Here is an 18,843-nt window from a genome sequence, read left to right as displayed (position 1 = left end):
CCCCAAAATCCACTGCTACAGTAATTTCAGTAATAACAGTTTAAAAAACAGTAAAAAAAACAGTTTATGGTTACAGTTTAAAATAACAGTTTTAAACTGTAAAAAAAATGCATATATATATATATATATATATATATATATATATATATATATATATATATATATATATAGTATGCATGTGTGTGCAGGTATCTGAAATTATATATGTATGTATATATATACACACACACACACATTATATATGACCTCATGGGACAGACTAATTGAACTTTAAGTCCTATTCAGATTGGATTAGTTTTACCTAGGGACATAGTATAATTTAGGTGATATGTTATTTTAAACAAGCATACACCATCAATGTTTTTTTTTTTAATTTTCACCAATCCCTGAAATGTGATACTTTTGGAAATTTTCTTCAGAATGTTGCCAAACACAGAGCTTCTAAAAGAATATTTGTCCTGTTCAAACCAAGCTAACGGGAACATAATGACTAAACACGGTAACAGACATGACTGAGTGTCTTGTTATTAACTGAATCTTGTTCTTGTTGCATAAAGCTGGCATGTACATCTGGGCTATCGTTTGTAATTTGGATAATTAGACAGATGCTTCCTCCCCAGCTGAACTGACCAGTCAAATTCGTTACCAATTACATTACCGAATCTCATCAGGTAAAAATCAATCCAGCTTGAGCAGTGTTTGAAAAAGTTAACTGCTTAATTATAGAGATAATTAATATTGGGGGCAGCAGCACTGATACTACTGCACCACACTGTACTGTGTGCAAAGCTGTTTTCAGATCTAGCACTGTTGAGGCTGTTTTAAAGAGCACGAAAAACAGATCACCGACTTTCACTGCAACATGCACGCTTCTTGCTTAGATAAGCAGCCTTAAGGAGAGGTGAACATGACCGATGGAAACATGAATGTGACGGCAGCACTCTCTCTTTTATGAACAGAACAGAATGAAGGCTGCAACACGGGAGCAATTAAAAAAAAAAAATGATAGGTTCACTCATCAGCTAGCTAGCAAGATAGATAGATAGACAGACAGACAGAGAGATAGATAGATAGATAGATAGGTATTGATCCCAAAGGAAATTGCAAATCCCATTTGCAAATCCCAATTGCAGAAAGAGTGAAATCTGAGAAACAACATGAATATTAAAATACACCAATGCTAGCATCAAGTTGTTGTACTTACTGCAATTAGTCATTCCAAAGCAGCACTTACCTGTAGTTCACACCAGGCCACTTCCACCCATGTCTCTGTGTCCAGGCCTTTATAAACGGTCTTAAAAGCTCCTCGGCCAAGCTCAATGTCGAATTTAAGGAAGCGGCCACCAGGCGATGTGGCCACAGCTTTCATCTCAGCCTCCTCCTCCTGCTCAGACTCGCGCTCCTTTCCCTTTAGTCTGGGCACTGATGGGGCACCCTTTTCCAGGTCTAGGCCGCCACCATGGGCGCCATCAGTGGGTACATGCTGAGTTCCGGCACTGAAGACAGAGTCTGAGGCGTGGAGCTCAGGGTGAGGGACACTATGAAGGCCCTCCTCCTCCTCTACAAGCTCATCCTTCTCACAGAGTTCCACACTCTTCCGAAAGAAGCGTTTGTTCTCACGCTTCGGTTGAGATGCTTGCTCTCGTGCTTCGCCGACTTCTCCTTCTTCTCTTCCAACTTCTGCTGCTTTTGCTCCTGAGGCTTCCTCATGTCGAGCCGCTCTCTCCGTTGTCCGGCACTCCCTTTGGCTGGCTGACTGGTGCCCTGTCCACTCATTCTCTTCATCCCTCTCTCCATCAGGTTTCTCTCCGGATGATTCCTCCGTGCTGGTGGGCTCTCCTGGGTCGGTTGCCATGACCAAAAAACTCCTTCCCTCCTGTTTCTTTTTTTGTTTGGTCTGGTTCACAGAATACACTTGCTGGTGTATTCTGATTATGTCACTTTTTAGTCAGTTCACTTCTTCTATCCATCTCCTACTTGCCGTTCTTTACTTTACAGTCATGTAGTACAGATTCAGCAGCCGAAATTTCCAAAAAAAAAAAAAAAAAAAAAAAAAAAAAAAAACCAGCTCACTGAAAGCCTTTCTCTCAAGGTGTAAAGAACAGCTTCAGGTAAAGCCTAAAAAAGATAAAAGCATTAAAATTTAGTAAGTGTCATGTGTATGTGCGCAAGTGTGCATGTGTCTGTACTGTCATATTGATCGCACATAAATCAGTACTTAATCATTTGATTGTTGGGAAGGTGGAAAAAAAAAAAAAAAAAAGCCAAATCAAGCATGGATGCTTACAGGTTCCTATAGAAAGTACATAGTCAGCAACATAGTCAGCAAAACTGGTCCTAAGTGAAAGACTACTGCTTATTTTAGCTTTATATGTTGTTCACCAAATATGTTTAGCTATTTAGAAATTCAAAGTCTACCACCTGACAGAAGTGGTGTGTTACCACAGCAATGTGGATTATTTTCCAATAACAGCACATCCCGAAATGTTTCATGTTATACCACAGTAATTTGCCAGTGATTACATTTTTTATTAATTAAAGAACACCACATCATACTTTTTATACATTTAGACCTCTGTCCTGAAGACTTTCCCCATTCTGAACAGTTACAGTGTTACCTCTAGCTGTTACAAAGTGCTGACACTGGATAGGCTAAATAAACATCTATTCACAGAAAAATTCACCATATCAATGGTTACACGCATTTTTTGTCCATTTATGTGGAACGTCTGCAATACAAGCCTCTGTGAAAGTGGTTACTATAGCAATGATAACCATGTATGTTAATATAAACTTTGCAGATGGCACTAATGTCGCAGTTGCTGTTAGAGAAAATTAATCAACACCTTCAGATCGATCAAACTCAAGCATTTAACAGTACTGTGGTATAATAAAGACTATAACTAATAGTCTAATTAGCAAATACTTCTGAGTATAAAAAGGCAGTTCCACTTCATTCACACACCACAACCAGCTCATCATTAATGACTAAGCAGATCAGCAGATCTGTATATGAGCACTTTATATAACACACAAGGCCTTTAGATTACAAATTACCATAAGTGCATGGAGATTCTATGTCTCTCCCATTGAAACAGAAATGTTAATCCAGCCCATTATCATTTAGTTCTGTGAGTGAAGAGGTTAGTGCCTCGATGCTCTTAGAGCATCTGCAGCGGACAGCCATCCACTTCCCTTCACATTGCCTTCACTTCCTAATGGCTCACGATCACTACTCACAGTTCGACACCACTGACAATTTAATTGTGATAAAAAAGACACTAATGTAGATCAAAAAATTCAAAAAGTTCAGCTACACGTACAACTGTATGGAGAGACTTTGGGCATGCCAAAGCCCCTACATGGCTGAATACTCAATAAGGGCAATCGCATCTGTCAGAAGCTTAGCTTTTAAAATATCTTAAGAAATTCCCGGTAGTATTCAGACCACAAGTCGATAGAAAGGCAGGTAAAGTACATTACTTGACAAAAAGGCAGAGAATGCCATAATGATGATTCTTAAAAATGGATGCTGCAGTTAAAGCCCTTAAGAAGTCAATAATTCATAAGCAGAGGGAATAGCAAATTGACCCGAAGTAAAAGCAATGGATCGTTGTCAGGGGAACACAAAGTAAATAAGAACATTAAAGGTGGTCGGGAGTATTTCAGTCCCACTTTGACATGCTGGCAGCCTCCTTATGCACATTAGAAGTTTCCATCAAGTAAATCCTCTTTGTTTCTCAGGGTTTCATTCACATAGAGCAAATCCTAGGAGCTTGGATGCTGTCTAGCATCCATGTCTCTTACTCTGACCTAAAATGCTCTACATCATTATCCACACTGTTCTACAAGTCCATTAAAATTTGCTGCATCATATTTGCATGATTATTTCCACTGAATCATCATTTTTAAAACACACACAAAACCTGATTCAGCAATAACCTAGTCATAAAAAGCAGCATAAATCCAATTTAGATTTTACTGTCTGCCTCTGACAGTCTATTCTGTGTCTCGCTTTACCCCATGTGTGTCTCTTTCTCTCTCCCCTCTGGTGAAATCTCTCCACTGTCGCTGTCTGTCTGTCTGAGGCAGTCGTGCCTCTGTCCTTCACACTGACAGCACATATCAGGCTGACCTGTGTGCAACCTCAGATGACTGCTCAACAAAGGGCGCTAATTATAGTAACAGACACCTGTAACATTTACCCTGTATTGAACTAGAACATGGAACTGGCTAAACTATACCATAACACTTAGGACTGTATCAGTGAGAGTGACTTATGGGTCAGAACAATAAAACAAATATGTTTGTCAATCATCTATTCATCCATCTAACCATCCAATCTAATTTTATCTTTAGAGCTATCAATTTCATGCTTTTATGAGCCCTGAGTATGGGATTTGTTAATAAGACAAAAGCTATCCCAGCCTATGTGAATAATACCATCAATTTTCAATGAAAAGTAGCTAAAGCATGCTGAAAAGTCTCTCAAAGTTGCTGGATGATGTAATGTGGTAATTTGTATATTCAACAATCATTTGCATAATCATTTACAATGTCTTGTATAAAATAGAATAGGACAGAATCAAATAAATGTCTCCTTGCAAAAAGTTTCAGCAGCTCGACACATGTTTATATATTACTTTCTTTAATAACAACCTTTTTAAATATGTTTTTGGTTAGGCTTAAAATACATGAATTTTCACCCTACCAGTCCCTTCAAATGCTTTGTTACTACGGATTAATTATAAACCTGTGATCTGCCTTACGGCTGAGACTACAGTCAGAACCATGCTGTTTTTGAAAACAAGGTAACAGGCACTCATGCTGCCAGTGGCTGTGTCTAGTTTTTTAACGTGCCTGTGTGGCTTCCCCATTGCCATCTTAAAGTAACAGTAAAGCAAAATTGTAACCATCAATACATGGATTGGAAGCTAGATATTTCAGTTTTGCTTGCCTTTTCGTTAGCAGGAAAAAGAATGTAAGTAAAAGACATTATGGACTACAGTACATATAAAAAGTCTTTTTGGGCATAATTCTAAAAGGTATGTTTGGTGCAAAAACAAGACAGCTTATCGCCCAAACAACACCATACCCACAGTGAAGCATGGTGGTGGCAGCATCATGCTATGGGGCTACTTCTCTTCAGCTGGGATGGGGCTCTAGTCAAGATACAGGGAAGCAGCAGGCCTCTGTTAGACAGATGAAGAAAAATTTAATCTACCAGTAAGATAAAAACCCAAAGCACAAATCCATGTCAACAAAGGAATGGCTTCAGAAGTAGATCAACGTTTTGGAATAGACTCTTACCCAAAAAGACTTCATTACAAGCAAAAGGTGCTTTTTAACAGGGGTGTGTAGACTTTTACATAGGCTAAACTGTATACGGATAGGCTTGCAAGTAGAATCAGTTTAAACATAGTTAAAGGATTTTACTTGACAGACCACTTGGTTAGCATCATTAGAGATTCTGAAAATCCGAAAACAGTGCAATATGCTGTAGGGGTGGTCAACACGATATTCTATAAGATGATGTGATGTAGCCATATTGAGATATTGTGATATATGCGGGGTTTGCATGTGTTCTGCTCAGAAGTGTGTGAGTGATGTGAGTGGAATTTGGTCTGGGCAGCCTGTCACGCTGACTTAATATTATTTATGTGACAAACAAAAGTTATTGATTAAAAAGCTTCCCACACAGCATGCGGTTTTATACTCTGCCTGTCTCTCTCTCTCTCCTTCACGGATGAAAGTTTAGAATTTGCCACTGAGCACAGCTTGTGGTACAAAAGGTGAAAAATGACTTTTGCACAAAAATTTTTTTACAAAATTCTTGATCTTGCTTTGATGCACTGTGCAATCTGATTGAAACATAGAGTCAATTCAGCAAGCAAAATATAAAGCAGAGCCACAAGTCCCCCTTATCCTTCCATAGGACCTGTAACCACGGACATTGTACCATATGACCTCAACCATGCACCTCAGGCATCCTGCAAGTCTACAGAAGGAAAAGGAGAAAAACAATCTCGGAAGGCTAATATGAGAAATGAACCAAATGCCCACTTGCACTGAAAAGGAACAAACTAATTTGTCTAGTCCAGGTAAACAAACGCTTAATATTATGTATTCTGTGTTAAATTTTCTATTACCAAGCAAACAACTAAATGAATGAAATGGACGAATAAATGAATGTATTCACGGTCTCACTCTGAACTCTGAATAATGCACGCATAGAGTGATTTTATAAAGAACAAATTCTGAACATGAGTGGTTTCTAAGATACTACTGGCAGAAATATTGCTTGTGTCCAATGGCAAGAGTTTCTTTTTTTATTGTTGGGAACATGCTCATGGCCCCTAATATGTGTCACGAAGTGGATAGATGGATGCAAGTGCAAGTTTTCTGTTTTATTAACATGACTATAGCAAACAAACCAATGGGCTAGGCAATACTCAAAAATGAGAGACAGGTAACTAGTCAGGCGACCGGCCAAAATCGGTAAAGCGGGCTGTGTTCAAACACTGGCATAGTAACACAGAGTGTCCAGGTTATTTAAAGTGGGTAGTGTGTTTGCGAACAGATGAGTGCTGTAAGTTATCAGGTGACTTTGAGTGGGGAGGAGCTTGACTGTATGATGAGTTTCATGGGATGAGGATCATTGGAGCGTTGCAGACACAGGGGTGAAAATATAACTAAAGCTTTATACTAAACAGCAGTTGTTTTGCACAGGATATTGGCTATAAGAACATGCCAGTAATTCAATAATTTTAAAAATGTAGACAAGCTTAACTCTTATGGATGTTTGAATATTGAAATTAAGCAGAAGATACATCCCTGAACATAACTGTGTTTAATCAATTTGGCTAAATTCCACCGCTCAGGCAAATAAAGAAGAACCTTTCTTCTCCTACAATCTGAGAAAAAAAAAATATAACAGAAGTACTGATGTTTGGTACTAAGTATGCCAGGTTACAGATTTCACTCTCAATTCCCTGAAATAGAAATATTTGTGAATTTTTTAAAAATGTTAACAGTGCTGAATAACTGTTTCAGCCCCAATCTTTTTCGTATTACAGTCTGTAATACTGTAGTACTACTATTTCAGACAGAGAGGCTGTTCCCAATTTGGCGATGATTCAACTATTACAGCCAGTCTAGGCTGTATGCTGCCTGTCTGCGGTTCCTTTATCAGACTCACCACAATGCAAAAGTATCATTTTCACTACTATTGTGTTCTATTGTGCAAATACGAGACATCAAGAGCACACTGTTATCTCTTTCTCAAGCACTATTCTCGCAGTTGTGGGCCTTCATGTTCCTTAAGGACATGCAGCAAGTCAGGTTCTACTAATAATCATTAAGCCCTGATTTAACCAGATATCACCCGCAGAGCAGATGGCACTCAGATGTTGAAGTCAGATCATAACCAAAATCCCAAATAGTTTGTTCACTGAAGCATTCTCATAAAGATATACAGAAACAAAACCCCATTGCCCAGTGGTTCCTAAGCTGGACTTCATGGTCTGTAATTAAGAGCACTAAATTACAGCTTCAGCAAATTGTTCAAAACCAACAGTACTCAGCTGTTCACATCAGACCTCAGATTTCTCAAGTATTTATTGGTTTCTGGTCAGTTTCATATTTCACGTCAAGTTTCTTAGCCTAGCTAGTAGCCTAGTTGTACTTGTCAACCTGTAATGTATTCTGGCCTGCATTATAACCCTATGTTGGCTTTCATTCATGATTTAATTTGTAAAAAAACTGTCATAGGGAAATACTTTACTGTTTCATACTGTGTTATATCTGTTATATTCATTAACGTTACTTTGTACTGACTGCTGCACTTGCTTCATTTTGCATCTATCAACATGACAATACGGCTATGTAATTTGTTAACTGTTAACATAGAATTGCACTGATATTGCAATAAGATGCATATGATGCAATTTTTTTTAACTCTGTCCTGTGAGTATGATGTCACTAAAAATATCTGTTTTTATGCCTTACAGTTTCAATTAAATTAAGTTCCAGTTACAGAATACAAAAAATTCACTGGTTTTATTCATTCATTCATCTTCGGTAAACGCTTTATCCTGGTCAGGGTTGTGGTAGATCCAGAGCCTATCCCGGGAACAATGGGAGAGAGTCGCAGACACACTCCGAATGGGATGCCAGTCACCACAGTGCACTATGCACTCACATTCACACACTGATTCACACCTAGTGGCCAACCAAATAGTGGCTTGTTTTTGGGAGGAGGGAGGAAACAGGAGAACCTAGAAGAAGCCCATGTGCGCATGTGCAGAACATGCACAGAAACTCTATATAGACAGTAACCAGAGGCTCAGGATCAAACTGGGGACTCTGGAGCTGTGAGGTAGCAACGCTACCGTGCTCCTCACCAATGGTATTAATGTTTTGTAATATTAAAGGCACATAATTATGGATACAATGCTCAGATTTGGGATGTTGTAGTTCTTAATACATCTATCAGACTTAGTTATATATCTATGACTTTATAACAACCCTATCAAGTATATCTGGGGGAAAATTAAAGGCTAGAAAGAACGTAAAAGGTGCCTGCAGGTAAAAGGGCAAGAGGCAAAAGACAACACATGACATAGGGGGGAGTTCATGTTTAAACAGGAGCTGATTTGTTTATGTCCTCATGGCTGATTTGTCCTCATGAGTTCTCATAAAAGCCACTGGACAGATTTAGTACAGAACATCAAGCCTCTTGCTTTCAGACTGATACGCACTTCCATGACTTATTAACATAGCAAATTCCCTAAATGAGCTAAACGAGTAGGGACTGTTAAGCCTTTTGCCTTTAAAGTTCTTCAATGGGAAAAGAAAATCACCAAAAGTCCATTGTTTACGTAATTTGCAGAATCTGAAGCAAAATTTACATGAATTTGTTTAATTAAATGATTGAAGAAAACCATCTTCTAAACCAAACTCTTAACCAATCATTATGTTTTATACAGGTAAGCTTGTTCCAGTTCTTATATTTGAAATCAAAATACTAAGCTTTATGTTCGTTATTCTTTTGAAAACATGCTTGTTATTGCATACGCGCATGACTTGCTTACAGAACATGATCAGTATGACATTCACATCCCTACCTAACCCATCTGTATTAATAGAGGACAATGGAATGGATGGGTGTGTCTGAAATGTGATTAGCATGTATTACACACATATAAGCCAGAACTGTACGGTGTGATTGACACTTTTCCTAACTCGTTTTTACAAGAGACGAGGCTCTCACAGGTGTCTCTGGAGCACCAGTTGATCAAGGGAGGCTTTGCTCAGCTCATGATGTTCCTTGGCACAGTAAAGTGCTCAGCTTGGTTCATATCATCTCTCACACACACAATGTCGTCCTCTCCCACAGAGCTCTGAAAAACCAAACACAACAGGAGCTGCACATCGATGAGCCCTCCCTGCTTCTGCCCATTTTTTTTTTTTTTTTTTTTTTTTTTTTATCAGTGCTCACTTCACGGGTATACACACATTAATCCCCCGGGCCTGAGCAGGCTCTGCTGTTTTACTGAGGCAGACAAAGAGGCAGCCAGGGTACACAGTGTGTATGCGTGTGTTTCGGGAGGGTGGAAGAGACGCAGGAGAGGGGTGTGAAACATGAAGTAGCTTGATGAAAAAAGGGGACAAAACGGGATGATGGGTGAGGAGGGAGGAGACATCAAGGCAGAGACGGAGAGAGTGACGGGTTGTGGAGGGGGGGGTAAAGGGTGCGAAAAATGTGTGTGTTTGTGTGAATGAAAACAACAGCGTGACATTGGGGTTGGGGGTTGGCAAATACAAAAAAAAAAGAGCGTAGTGGGGGGATTGAGCGTTGTTTGTCTCTCCTGACAAAATACGCTGTGAGGGTGCGCGCATGAATAAAAACATTCAAAAAAAAAAACAAAAAAAAAACAAGAAAAGGCTAAATAAAAGCAACTCCAATTTGGGGAACTAGTGACAAATAGAAAGCAAAGAAAAGAAGGTTAGAACGTATATTAGATTAAGCTGGAATTATTAATAACCTGTGCTGTTTTTAATTACTCATAGCACTAACACACACCTTTACATCTCTGACTGTAATTTATTCTAGTATAAGCACAAAATCACTTCAAAATAAGCAAACATACAGTAGGCCACATTACATAACAACGGATCTTTTGAGGCTGCCGATTAAAATACAAGAAGAAATATACAACAGTTTACAACTGGATACTGTGGAGATGTCTTACAGGACTAACATCCCACATGTGTCAAAATGTCCTATTTAAATAAAGTAACATTAGTCAATCTATGAAAAGTACAGGAAGTCATGCTTCAACACGAGAGTTGAGTGTCTTACACCCACACACAGATCATGTAAAGCAGATTTGCTGTTAATCTCACACAATACATTATAATTACAAGATTAAACACTTCTGAATTTTACAAATGATTTTCTAACCTCATTCTAATGTTAATTTTAATTAAACTATGTGATGGACTATGTGATGGACTATGTGATGGACAGAGAATCCTAAACACAGCCTCGGGGCTGGAAAAATCAGTACATCCCAGGCCAGTGGTTTTCAAAGTGGGGTCCGGGAAGCTTAGCCAGGGATCCATGACTTTTTTAAATTTATTTTGTTACAGTGGTGGCAATCACAACTCACATTATCAACATTATAATATGTAGGGGTCCAGGCACAAAAGTCAGTTCAGACCTAATGTGCTCTGCTGGTGGAAAGTTCAGAAACAGAAAGCTCTATTGCTTTCCACAAAAAACAAACAAACAAACAAACAAAAAACAAACAAACAAAAATATATAGAAAATTTTAAAAACTTTAGTAACATTCATTAAATAAATCTGACAGGCACAATGGAATTTATTTTACAGTTAATGGGATCCCTGGCTACACAAGGTTGGGGAGCCAATGGCCAAGGCTTTTTTTTTTTTTTTTTCTTAACTTTTTTGTATTCTAGCTTATAGTTGAAATGACACCACAGGTTATTTGCAGATTTGTGACTATGGCATGATGACTCATGATCCCGGAGTGTACAGTAATAAGAAACGAAAATACTTAATTTCTGCATTTAAGTAAATTTGAGAATATTTTTTTCTTCTTTGCTTGAGTATAAATGTTTGTCAACTTTAAATTTTATTTCAGTTTTGTTTTAAAACTCAAATTGCTACTCCGACCATTGACCCCTGACATTTATTTCTTTGTTAGCAGTCCCATGCTAATCTCAGAGAAGAAAAAAAAAATCAGATTATTTTCTTCTGTTACTTCTTAGTCGTTCAATCACTGATTTAATGAAAACGGCATTAAAAGATAAAAATGAGCTTCAATTTGAGCTCACTGGTTCAGGATATTGGGGAAAGAATATTTTTAATATGTAATCATGAAATGTCATAAAAAAAACTTTTTGATGTACCCAGAGGAGTCATAAGAGATGGGATTTGTGTTTACAGAGCAAACAGCAAATGAATGAATCAAAATTAAAAAAAAAAAGTTGTTAAAAATGGTTATTATTCATATTTCCTCTTGGAAAACATTATTTTCCAAGAGGAAATATGAAATAATAACCATTTTATACTCTGACTGATGCAGTTTGTCAACCTGCACCAGTCATACTCAATACTATTCATAATAACACACTTTAATAAAAAAAAAAAAAAGAAGAAAAACATTATGCCTTTTATGTTATGACACAAGCTCATATTGCAGGTTTTTTTTTTTTTGCATTGGTATGTTTGTGGATACTTAAGTTTGATATCATGTGATATTTATGCATATGCGGCAGATTGAATCAAGTCATAAAACATTAACACATGCATGATACAGTTCAGGCAGCATGTTGCTACTCGATCCGCGTCCCCTGCCAGTTTGCAGCGCATGCAGATAGGATAGCAACAGTAAATATTGAGACGCACCTCAACGCTGTAGCTACAACCCCCTGCTGCACTACAGACATCGGCCGAGGCGTGATCTGGCTGTATATTAAATTCTGAAGAAGCTGAGCAAAATAAAGCTTGATGCAAAGCTGTCATATAACTCTTGTGTTTACTGCATTCAGTCACAACATATCAAGAGAAAATAATGACTCTAGCCAGACTTGAATAATATTTTACATGCAACACAGGGACAGAACATCACAGCTCATAGCCAAAAACTTTGTTAAAAGAGAATAATAATCATGAACTTAACTAGGGTCTTAATTAGTTAACTCTGTATGTGTTTTGCATAAAATTAAAACATGGGTCTGAGCAGCATGATGAAGCTTTTAATTGCACAGAGGACTAATAAATTAGGATTTGTCCACCCCGGAGTCTGCCACAATCCCAGTATCCCTAGATCAGAGACTAACTGTTGTGTTGGGTGTTCCCATCGTGACTGCATGTTAAAGGTGCATTAGGTAAGATTAGTAAAATTTTCTTTCAAGATTAGGTGGGTTAGAGATTTGAATGATTTTTTAACTCCTTGGGTGCGTCACAATCAGCTCCCTAGTTCAGTAGTCAGGACACTGATCAGGGAGTCGACCATTTTAAGGGCTGTCTCAATCGCAAAATCCTTCCAGTTCGCTCCCTAAAAAAATCCCACAATGCACCGCAAAAACCAGAAAGCATCGATGCTGACTATGTTCCCTTACTGGAAATGACATCATATATTCTGAAGCCTTTCAGCTCGAAAAAAATGGCGGATGAACTCTCAGCCAACTTCTACAAATGTAAGTAGCTTGTTATCGTTGTTGTAGCTCTCAAATGATTACTTATGTTGGCGTTTTTTTTTAACTTTATTTGATGTTCTATATATGGTTTGTTTGAGTCTAATGACTTTTAAGTGTTTAATGATTTGACCACAATGAACAAGGAACAACAGTTAATACCTATAGCACTTACACTTAAAAAGAGCCGATGCTCTACCCTCCGCCATTTTTGATTGTGACAGCTCTTCTGCGCCAGACCCGTTGCCTTATGGGACGGGGTAGTGTCCATTTCTTCAATACTGCAGAATCTTGGCGGAAGCAACAGGTCATACTGGTATTTCTTGCCTACTGTTTTATGAATACTCAGAATTCGGACATACTACTCCTTTGGTGCACTGCTTTACGCCTACTCTATAGTAGGGTAGTAGGGATATTTGTACCCAGCCAATGACTAAGGTGAGGCTTAGGGCTGCACGATATTGAAGAAAATTCATGATATTGAAGAAAAATGCGATATGCGATAACTTGTTAATAATGTGATATGCAGTATGATAATGCTATGATTGTGTAAATATATGTGTATATGTGTGTATATTAATATATATATATATATATATATATATATATATATATATATATATATATATATATATAAAACTTTGCTTACATAACCTGACATAACCAACATACATTTCATATTCTTTTCTATGTTCTATCTGCATCACCCTAAATCTTTGACTTTTCGTAACATTTTTAAGTATTAAAATCATTCAATTATCGCAAGCCCTTGCGATATGCATATCGCGATACTTCGATAATTTCGATATATTGTTCAGCCCTAGTGAGGCTCATCCAAACCCAAACAAACCTTCCGGTCCGGAAGTCAGTTTTCCAAATGGGTTTTTTCAGCCACAAAATATTTTTGTCCTTAGATGAAACCCCTAACCCTAACCCACTAGGTGTGTTATCATGTTCTACATATTTTATGTGTACAAATAAGCTATTTTAACAATCGACCATGGCACCTTTAAGCATGAGCAGTTCAGCGACAGGCTCAGCAATGGAATCCGTGTTATGTTTGTTTGTTTATTTGTTTTAAATTCATGATTTACTTTTGTAGGACGCGGTTTTCTGAGCAGAATGTTTGTTATAAGGTTGACAACATGTAAATGTTAAGCAGGAAATAAAAGAAAGAAAGAAAGAAAGAAATGAAATATGAAGTTGTCACCTCGACGTTTCACAGCGTCGCTATAACCTTCCAGGTTTGTTTATTTGTTTGTTTATTTTGCGTCAGTGGACATAAACACTACCACATGAACCTGAGGATGCAGCAGCACTCATAGCCGGCAATATGGATGGTGCCTACACCTACCTGTTACTACACCAACCTTAAAGAGGCGTTTGTGTAATGAAAATATCATGAATTACCTGATAAACACTGTGCTCTAGCAAGTCCAGAAAGCCCAGAAGGACGCTCGAGCTTACATATTTGAAATGCAGCTTGTCAGTATTAGCAGTTAGCCCGTTAAGATTAGCTTGATAAAGATTCCTGTGCGACGGTTGGCACTGCAGCGTGTTTCTCATGTTAAATATATCCACAGCTAACCTATTCTCGACTTCATGTTGATGTATTTGTTGTAGAAATTGCTGTTACAGGCTACTCACCTATAAGGTATGAAGGCATCTTCCGCCGTTCCGCCGTTTTGTGTTTATATTCACCGGGCTGGGAACAAAAGCGGGCTGCTGACTGTTTCTTCCTTACCAATGAACATCCCCACGAATTCCACAACATTCCACTACATATTCAAAACCAAGGATTAAATACATTTCCCCAGAATCTTTAACGTATTCCTTGGCTTTAAATGTTTACGCTCTCTGTTTGAGCGCCGTGGTTAAATCCCCAGTGAACACGCTCACGCGCGCGTGCGCGCGCACTCACACACGCGCACAGATTCTCACGCGGACACTGCTAACGTCGCTGCTTTTTCATGCTGAGCGCTCGTGCTGTGCATAGTTCCATGTTTTCTTTTCTTTTCTTTTTTATTATTATTATTTTTTACATAGTTCACAAAGCGGCTGTAGCAGCGCTGTCATGAACCGCGTCTATCCTCACGCCTCGGTGTGTTTAGCCGGTAGACGGCATGGGGAGGGCTGAATGTGCGCGCTCCTGCGTCTAGCCGCCTGCTCGGGAACGCGCACGCGAGTAAATAAGCAGCATCATAACTGTTTTTTTAATCAGTAGAAAGGAATGTAGCCTGTTTATACTTATAAATACCTACTTATGCATTTCTTGTGCATGAGTACCCACTAACTTCCCACTGATTTGACATCACTTCTATCTTGCATAGGTAAGCTGTAAAACACAACAGAGCATGCTGTTATAGGAAAACAATCAACAGCAGGGTTGTGTGATGCGGCCTGATGCGAAGTGGAGTTACTATCACAACCCTGAAGTTCTGTCACCACCCTGAAGTGTTTTATGTCTCATACAGCACAGCAAGTTAATACAGATTATTTATATTACAATGACACATCATACTTTTATTAGTTTATAGTTACTTTTAATGATGTGGAGGGTCAGTGACAGGGGCATGGTGGCTTAGTGGTTAGCACTGTTGGGGGTTGAGGGTTCGAGTCCTGCCTACACCCTGTGTGCACGCAGCTTGCATGTTCTCCCCATGCTTTGGGGTTTCCTCCGGGTACTCCCGTTTCCTCCCCCAGTCCAAAGACTTGTGTTGTAGGCTGATTTGTCTGTAGTGTATAAATGTGTGTGCACTTGTGCAGTATGATGGATTGCACCCTGTCAAGGGTGTTCCCTGCATTGTGCCCCAAGTCCCCTGTGGCCAGGCTCCCCTGATTGACCCTGTGTAGGATAAGCAGGATGGAAAATGAATGGATGGAACATCAGTGAAGCAAGTATAGTTCACACAGAAACTGCTGAGGTTATTTTCCAAGTGATTTGCATGTGCATAGTTCCATATTTTCTTTTTCTTTTCATTTTTTTTTACATAACCTATTTTACAAAGCAGTGGTGGTGTCTGTGTTGTAGCAGTGCTGTCAGGGACTGTGTCTCTCCTCATGTCTCAGTGTTTAGCTGGTAGACGGGATGGGGAGGGCTAAATGTGCGCGTGAGTAAATTACACGAGTAAATAAGCGACATCTTAACTGTTTTTTTAATCTGTAGAAAGGAATGTAGCCTGTTTATACTTATAAATATTTACTCATGCATTTCTTGTGCATAAGTACCCACTCACTTCCCACTGATGTGACAACACTTGCAGCTTATATAGGTAAGCTGTAAAACATGACAGGGCATGCTGTTATAGGAAAACAATCAACAGCAGGGTTGTGTGATGGGGCCCGGTGCGAAGTGGAGTAACAGTCACCACCCTGAAGCGTTTTATGTCTCATACAGCACAGCAAGTCGCCGTTGCAACAAGCACATTTCATGGAAACAGAAAAAGTAAGTTAAATATTGTTTAGCTATTTTTATGTTTGCTATAATAGCATATATTGTTTGTGTATTAACATGTCAGGAATTGTGTAGAGAGGTCTAACAGCAGTTTAATTATTTCTGAGTTAAAATAATAACCCATTTATAAATGTCCTTTATAGGGGACACCACGATGATCTAAATGTAGGAGAATTAAGATTCTGAAGTAGTAGGAGAAATGATTCTGTAGGATTTTGTTAGATACAGGATAAACATGTTTTACTTACTTACAGGACTTCAATCTGAAAATAAAATAAAAATGTAAAACAAATATAGAATAATAGAAAGTTACATTTAATTCTGTGCAGTTGAAATCATTACATTTTGTATTGTCAAGGTTGACTGTTTTTGCACATTAAAATCAAACTGGAAGACACTTTTTTAAACCTTGTTTTTATATATATGGAAAATGTCCAAATGTCTACCAGAAACTGGGTGCATCCAGGATGAGATGTCCAGGATAGTATTCTTTGTGTATTTTGGGGGAAGACAGAAATGGCTGCAGTGAGGAAGATCTGCAATTAGGTTCTGTGAGTAGATGCAGATGCATGGAGATGTCCTGCTGAAATAGCATTAGTAATAGTAGACTGGATGGAGGATTCTTGTTCAGAGTGATATCATTGTCAATATGCCTATAAAAGCTGGTAGAAAATTGTTTCTCTGCTTCTTTAATGTAAAGGGCTTTTCTCCAACCAACAACTGCTCCACCTTTATCAGCTGGCTTTCAGTGCTGCAGATTCCTGCCTTGGTAGATTACAGCTTTTGATATTTTTTAAAACTTTATTTTGTTCATTTTTCTTTCACAGGTATTAATATATAAATCCAGTTCTTGAATATCTCCTGTTGAAGGTGTCCAGGATGATTTAGTGGAGTTTTATTTACAAGGTTTGTATTGAGGAAGCCTGGATCGTATATTTTAGCCATTCTCATTACATAAAGTGACCATGAAGCCTCAGATGAATTTTTTTTACTCTCTTTAAAGCAATGAATTCATTGGGCATAGTATAAATTTAGTATAAATCTAAGGCCTTTGTATATCATGGGTCACGCTGTAGATGTCAATTCCAAATCACTGGGAATGGTTTTGCGGTTGGAATGGTTCTTCTTGCATTGCTCTCTTTAAAGGTCCTCTTGAGCACATTATGATTTGTAGTATTTTACATAAGTAGAAGACTTATGAACCACAGCATTAAAAGAGCAGACTCTACATTCTGAAAGACTAGGTTTCAATTAGGTTGATTAAGATGATCCATTTCTTATCCGTAATGAGCAAGCCAGAGGCAACAGTGGTGAGGGAAACCTCCCTGAGAGGCACCAGACTCAAAAGGGAACCCATCCTCTTCTGAGAGACACCGGATTTTAGGATTATAAATCATTATTCCTCGACAGTTACAGTGGGTGTGGAAAGTATTCAGACACCTTCACTTTTGGCACTTTATTGATTCTATATTTAATTTAAATTTAATTAAATTATGTTTTTGGTCATTAATCTACATATAATAATCCATGATCTTACAATCTTTTTGCACATTTATTAAAAATCAAAAACTCTCCACAGACCTCTGTTATTAAATTGTGTCGAGATACAGATCTGGGTAAAGGTATAGAAACATTTCTAAAGCTTTGAACATTCCCAGGAGCAAGGTAGGCTCCAGGACTGTGAAATGGAAGAAGTTTGGAACCACCAGAACTCTGTCTGGCTAAACTCAATAACTGGGCTAGAACGGACTTGATCAGTGAGGTGACCAAGAACCCAATGGCCACTCTAACAAAGCTTCAGTAGTCCACCACAGAGAGAGGAGAACCTGCTGGAAGGACAACCATACCAGAACTATCAATATCAATCTCAGGCCTTTATGATAGAGCTGTCTGAGGAGACACAATTTTTGTTACATTTTGGGCTGAACTCCAAGCACGATGTCTAGTGAAAACCAACTATTGCTCATCAACTGATAATACCATCCTTATGGTGAAGCATGGTAGTGGCAGCATCATGGTATGGGGTGCTTCTCAGAGGCATGGATGGGGAGACTGGTCAGAATTGAGCAAAGGATAAATGCAGCCAAATACAGGAAGGTCTTTGAAGAAAACCTGTTCCAGAGTGCACACAACCTCATACAACAAAACAATACTGGTGTGGCTTTGGTCTACTTGAGTGTCCCAGTCAAAGCCCAGGTCTGAACCCCATAGAACATCTGTGTAGACATTTGAAGATTTACAAACGTTCCCCATATAAACTGGCTGAGTTTGAGAGGATCTGCCAGGAAAAATGAGAGAAACTGCCCAAATTCACATATGCAATGCTTGTAGAGACACACAGCCCATAGACACAAAGGTCCACACAGCCCATCACACTTACACTTTGCTAGCACAGCTATTGAAAGACTTTGTCTGAAGCATCCTGTTTCTCTGAAAACCTTGTGCAATCGTAACACTACATATATATGCTACATATAGTTAGATATTTTACATTAATGCAACTAATTCAGTGACAATTTAAATAGGCAAGCTTATAACTATAATAATAACAAGCTATAAGAATTTGAACAGCTTATATAGTAGCTGATAGTCATCTCTACTCGCAGCATTGAAAACCAAAGCCCTCTGTCATGTGTCGGTAAAATGCGAAACATGGTGTGTGT

General features: G+C 38.5%; 1 protein-coding gene across 6 annotated transcripts in view; it reads right to left on the bottom strand.

The window, feature by feature from the left end:
* Window positions 1-16,107, bottom strand: part of si:dkey-151g10.3 (serine/threonine-protein kinase WNK3) — a 55,490-nt gene extending 39,383 nt beyond the window's left edge. For 2 of the 6 annotated variants that reach the window (XM_034311793.2, XM_034311791.2), the window contains exons 1-2: window positions 14,374-15,834; window positions 1,235-2,118 (exon numbers count right to left, since the gene is read on the bottom strand). In XM_034311793.2, coding sequence (XP_034167684.2) covers window positions 1,235-1,855 — 621 coding nt within the window. In that variant the 5' untranslated portion in view covers window positions 1,856-2,118; window positions 14,374-15,834. Of the gene's footprint in view, window positions 1-1,234; window positions 2,119-14,373 lie in introns of all 6 variants that reach the window. The other 4 variants (XM_034311795.2, XM_034311796.2, XM_034311790.2 and 1 more) reach the window with 4 other exon arrangements.
* Window positions 16,108-18,843: the final 2,736 nt, after the last annotated feature.

Source organism: Pangasianodon hypophthalmus, chromosome 16 (genome assembly GCF_027358585.1).
Source record: "Pangasianodon hypophthalmus isolate fPanHyp1 chromosome 16, fPanHyp1.pri, whole genome shotgun sequence".
NCBI classification, from domain to species: Eukaryota; Metazoa; Chordata; class Actinopteri; order Siluriformes; family Pangasiidae; genus Pangasianodon; species Pangasianodon hypophthalmus.
This window is presented reverse-complemented; position numbering and strand designations above follow the sequence as displayed.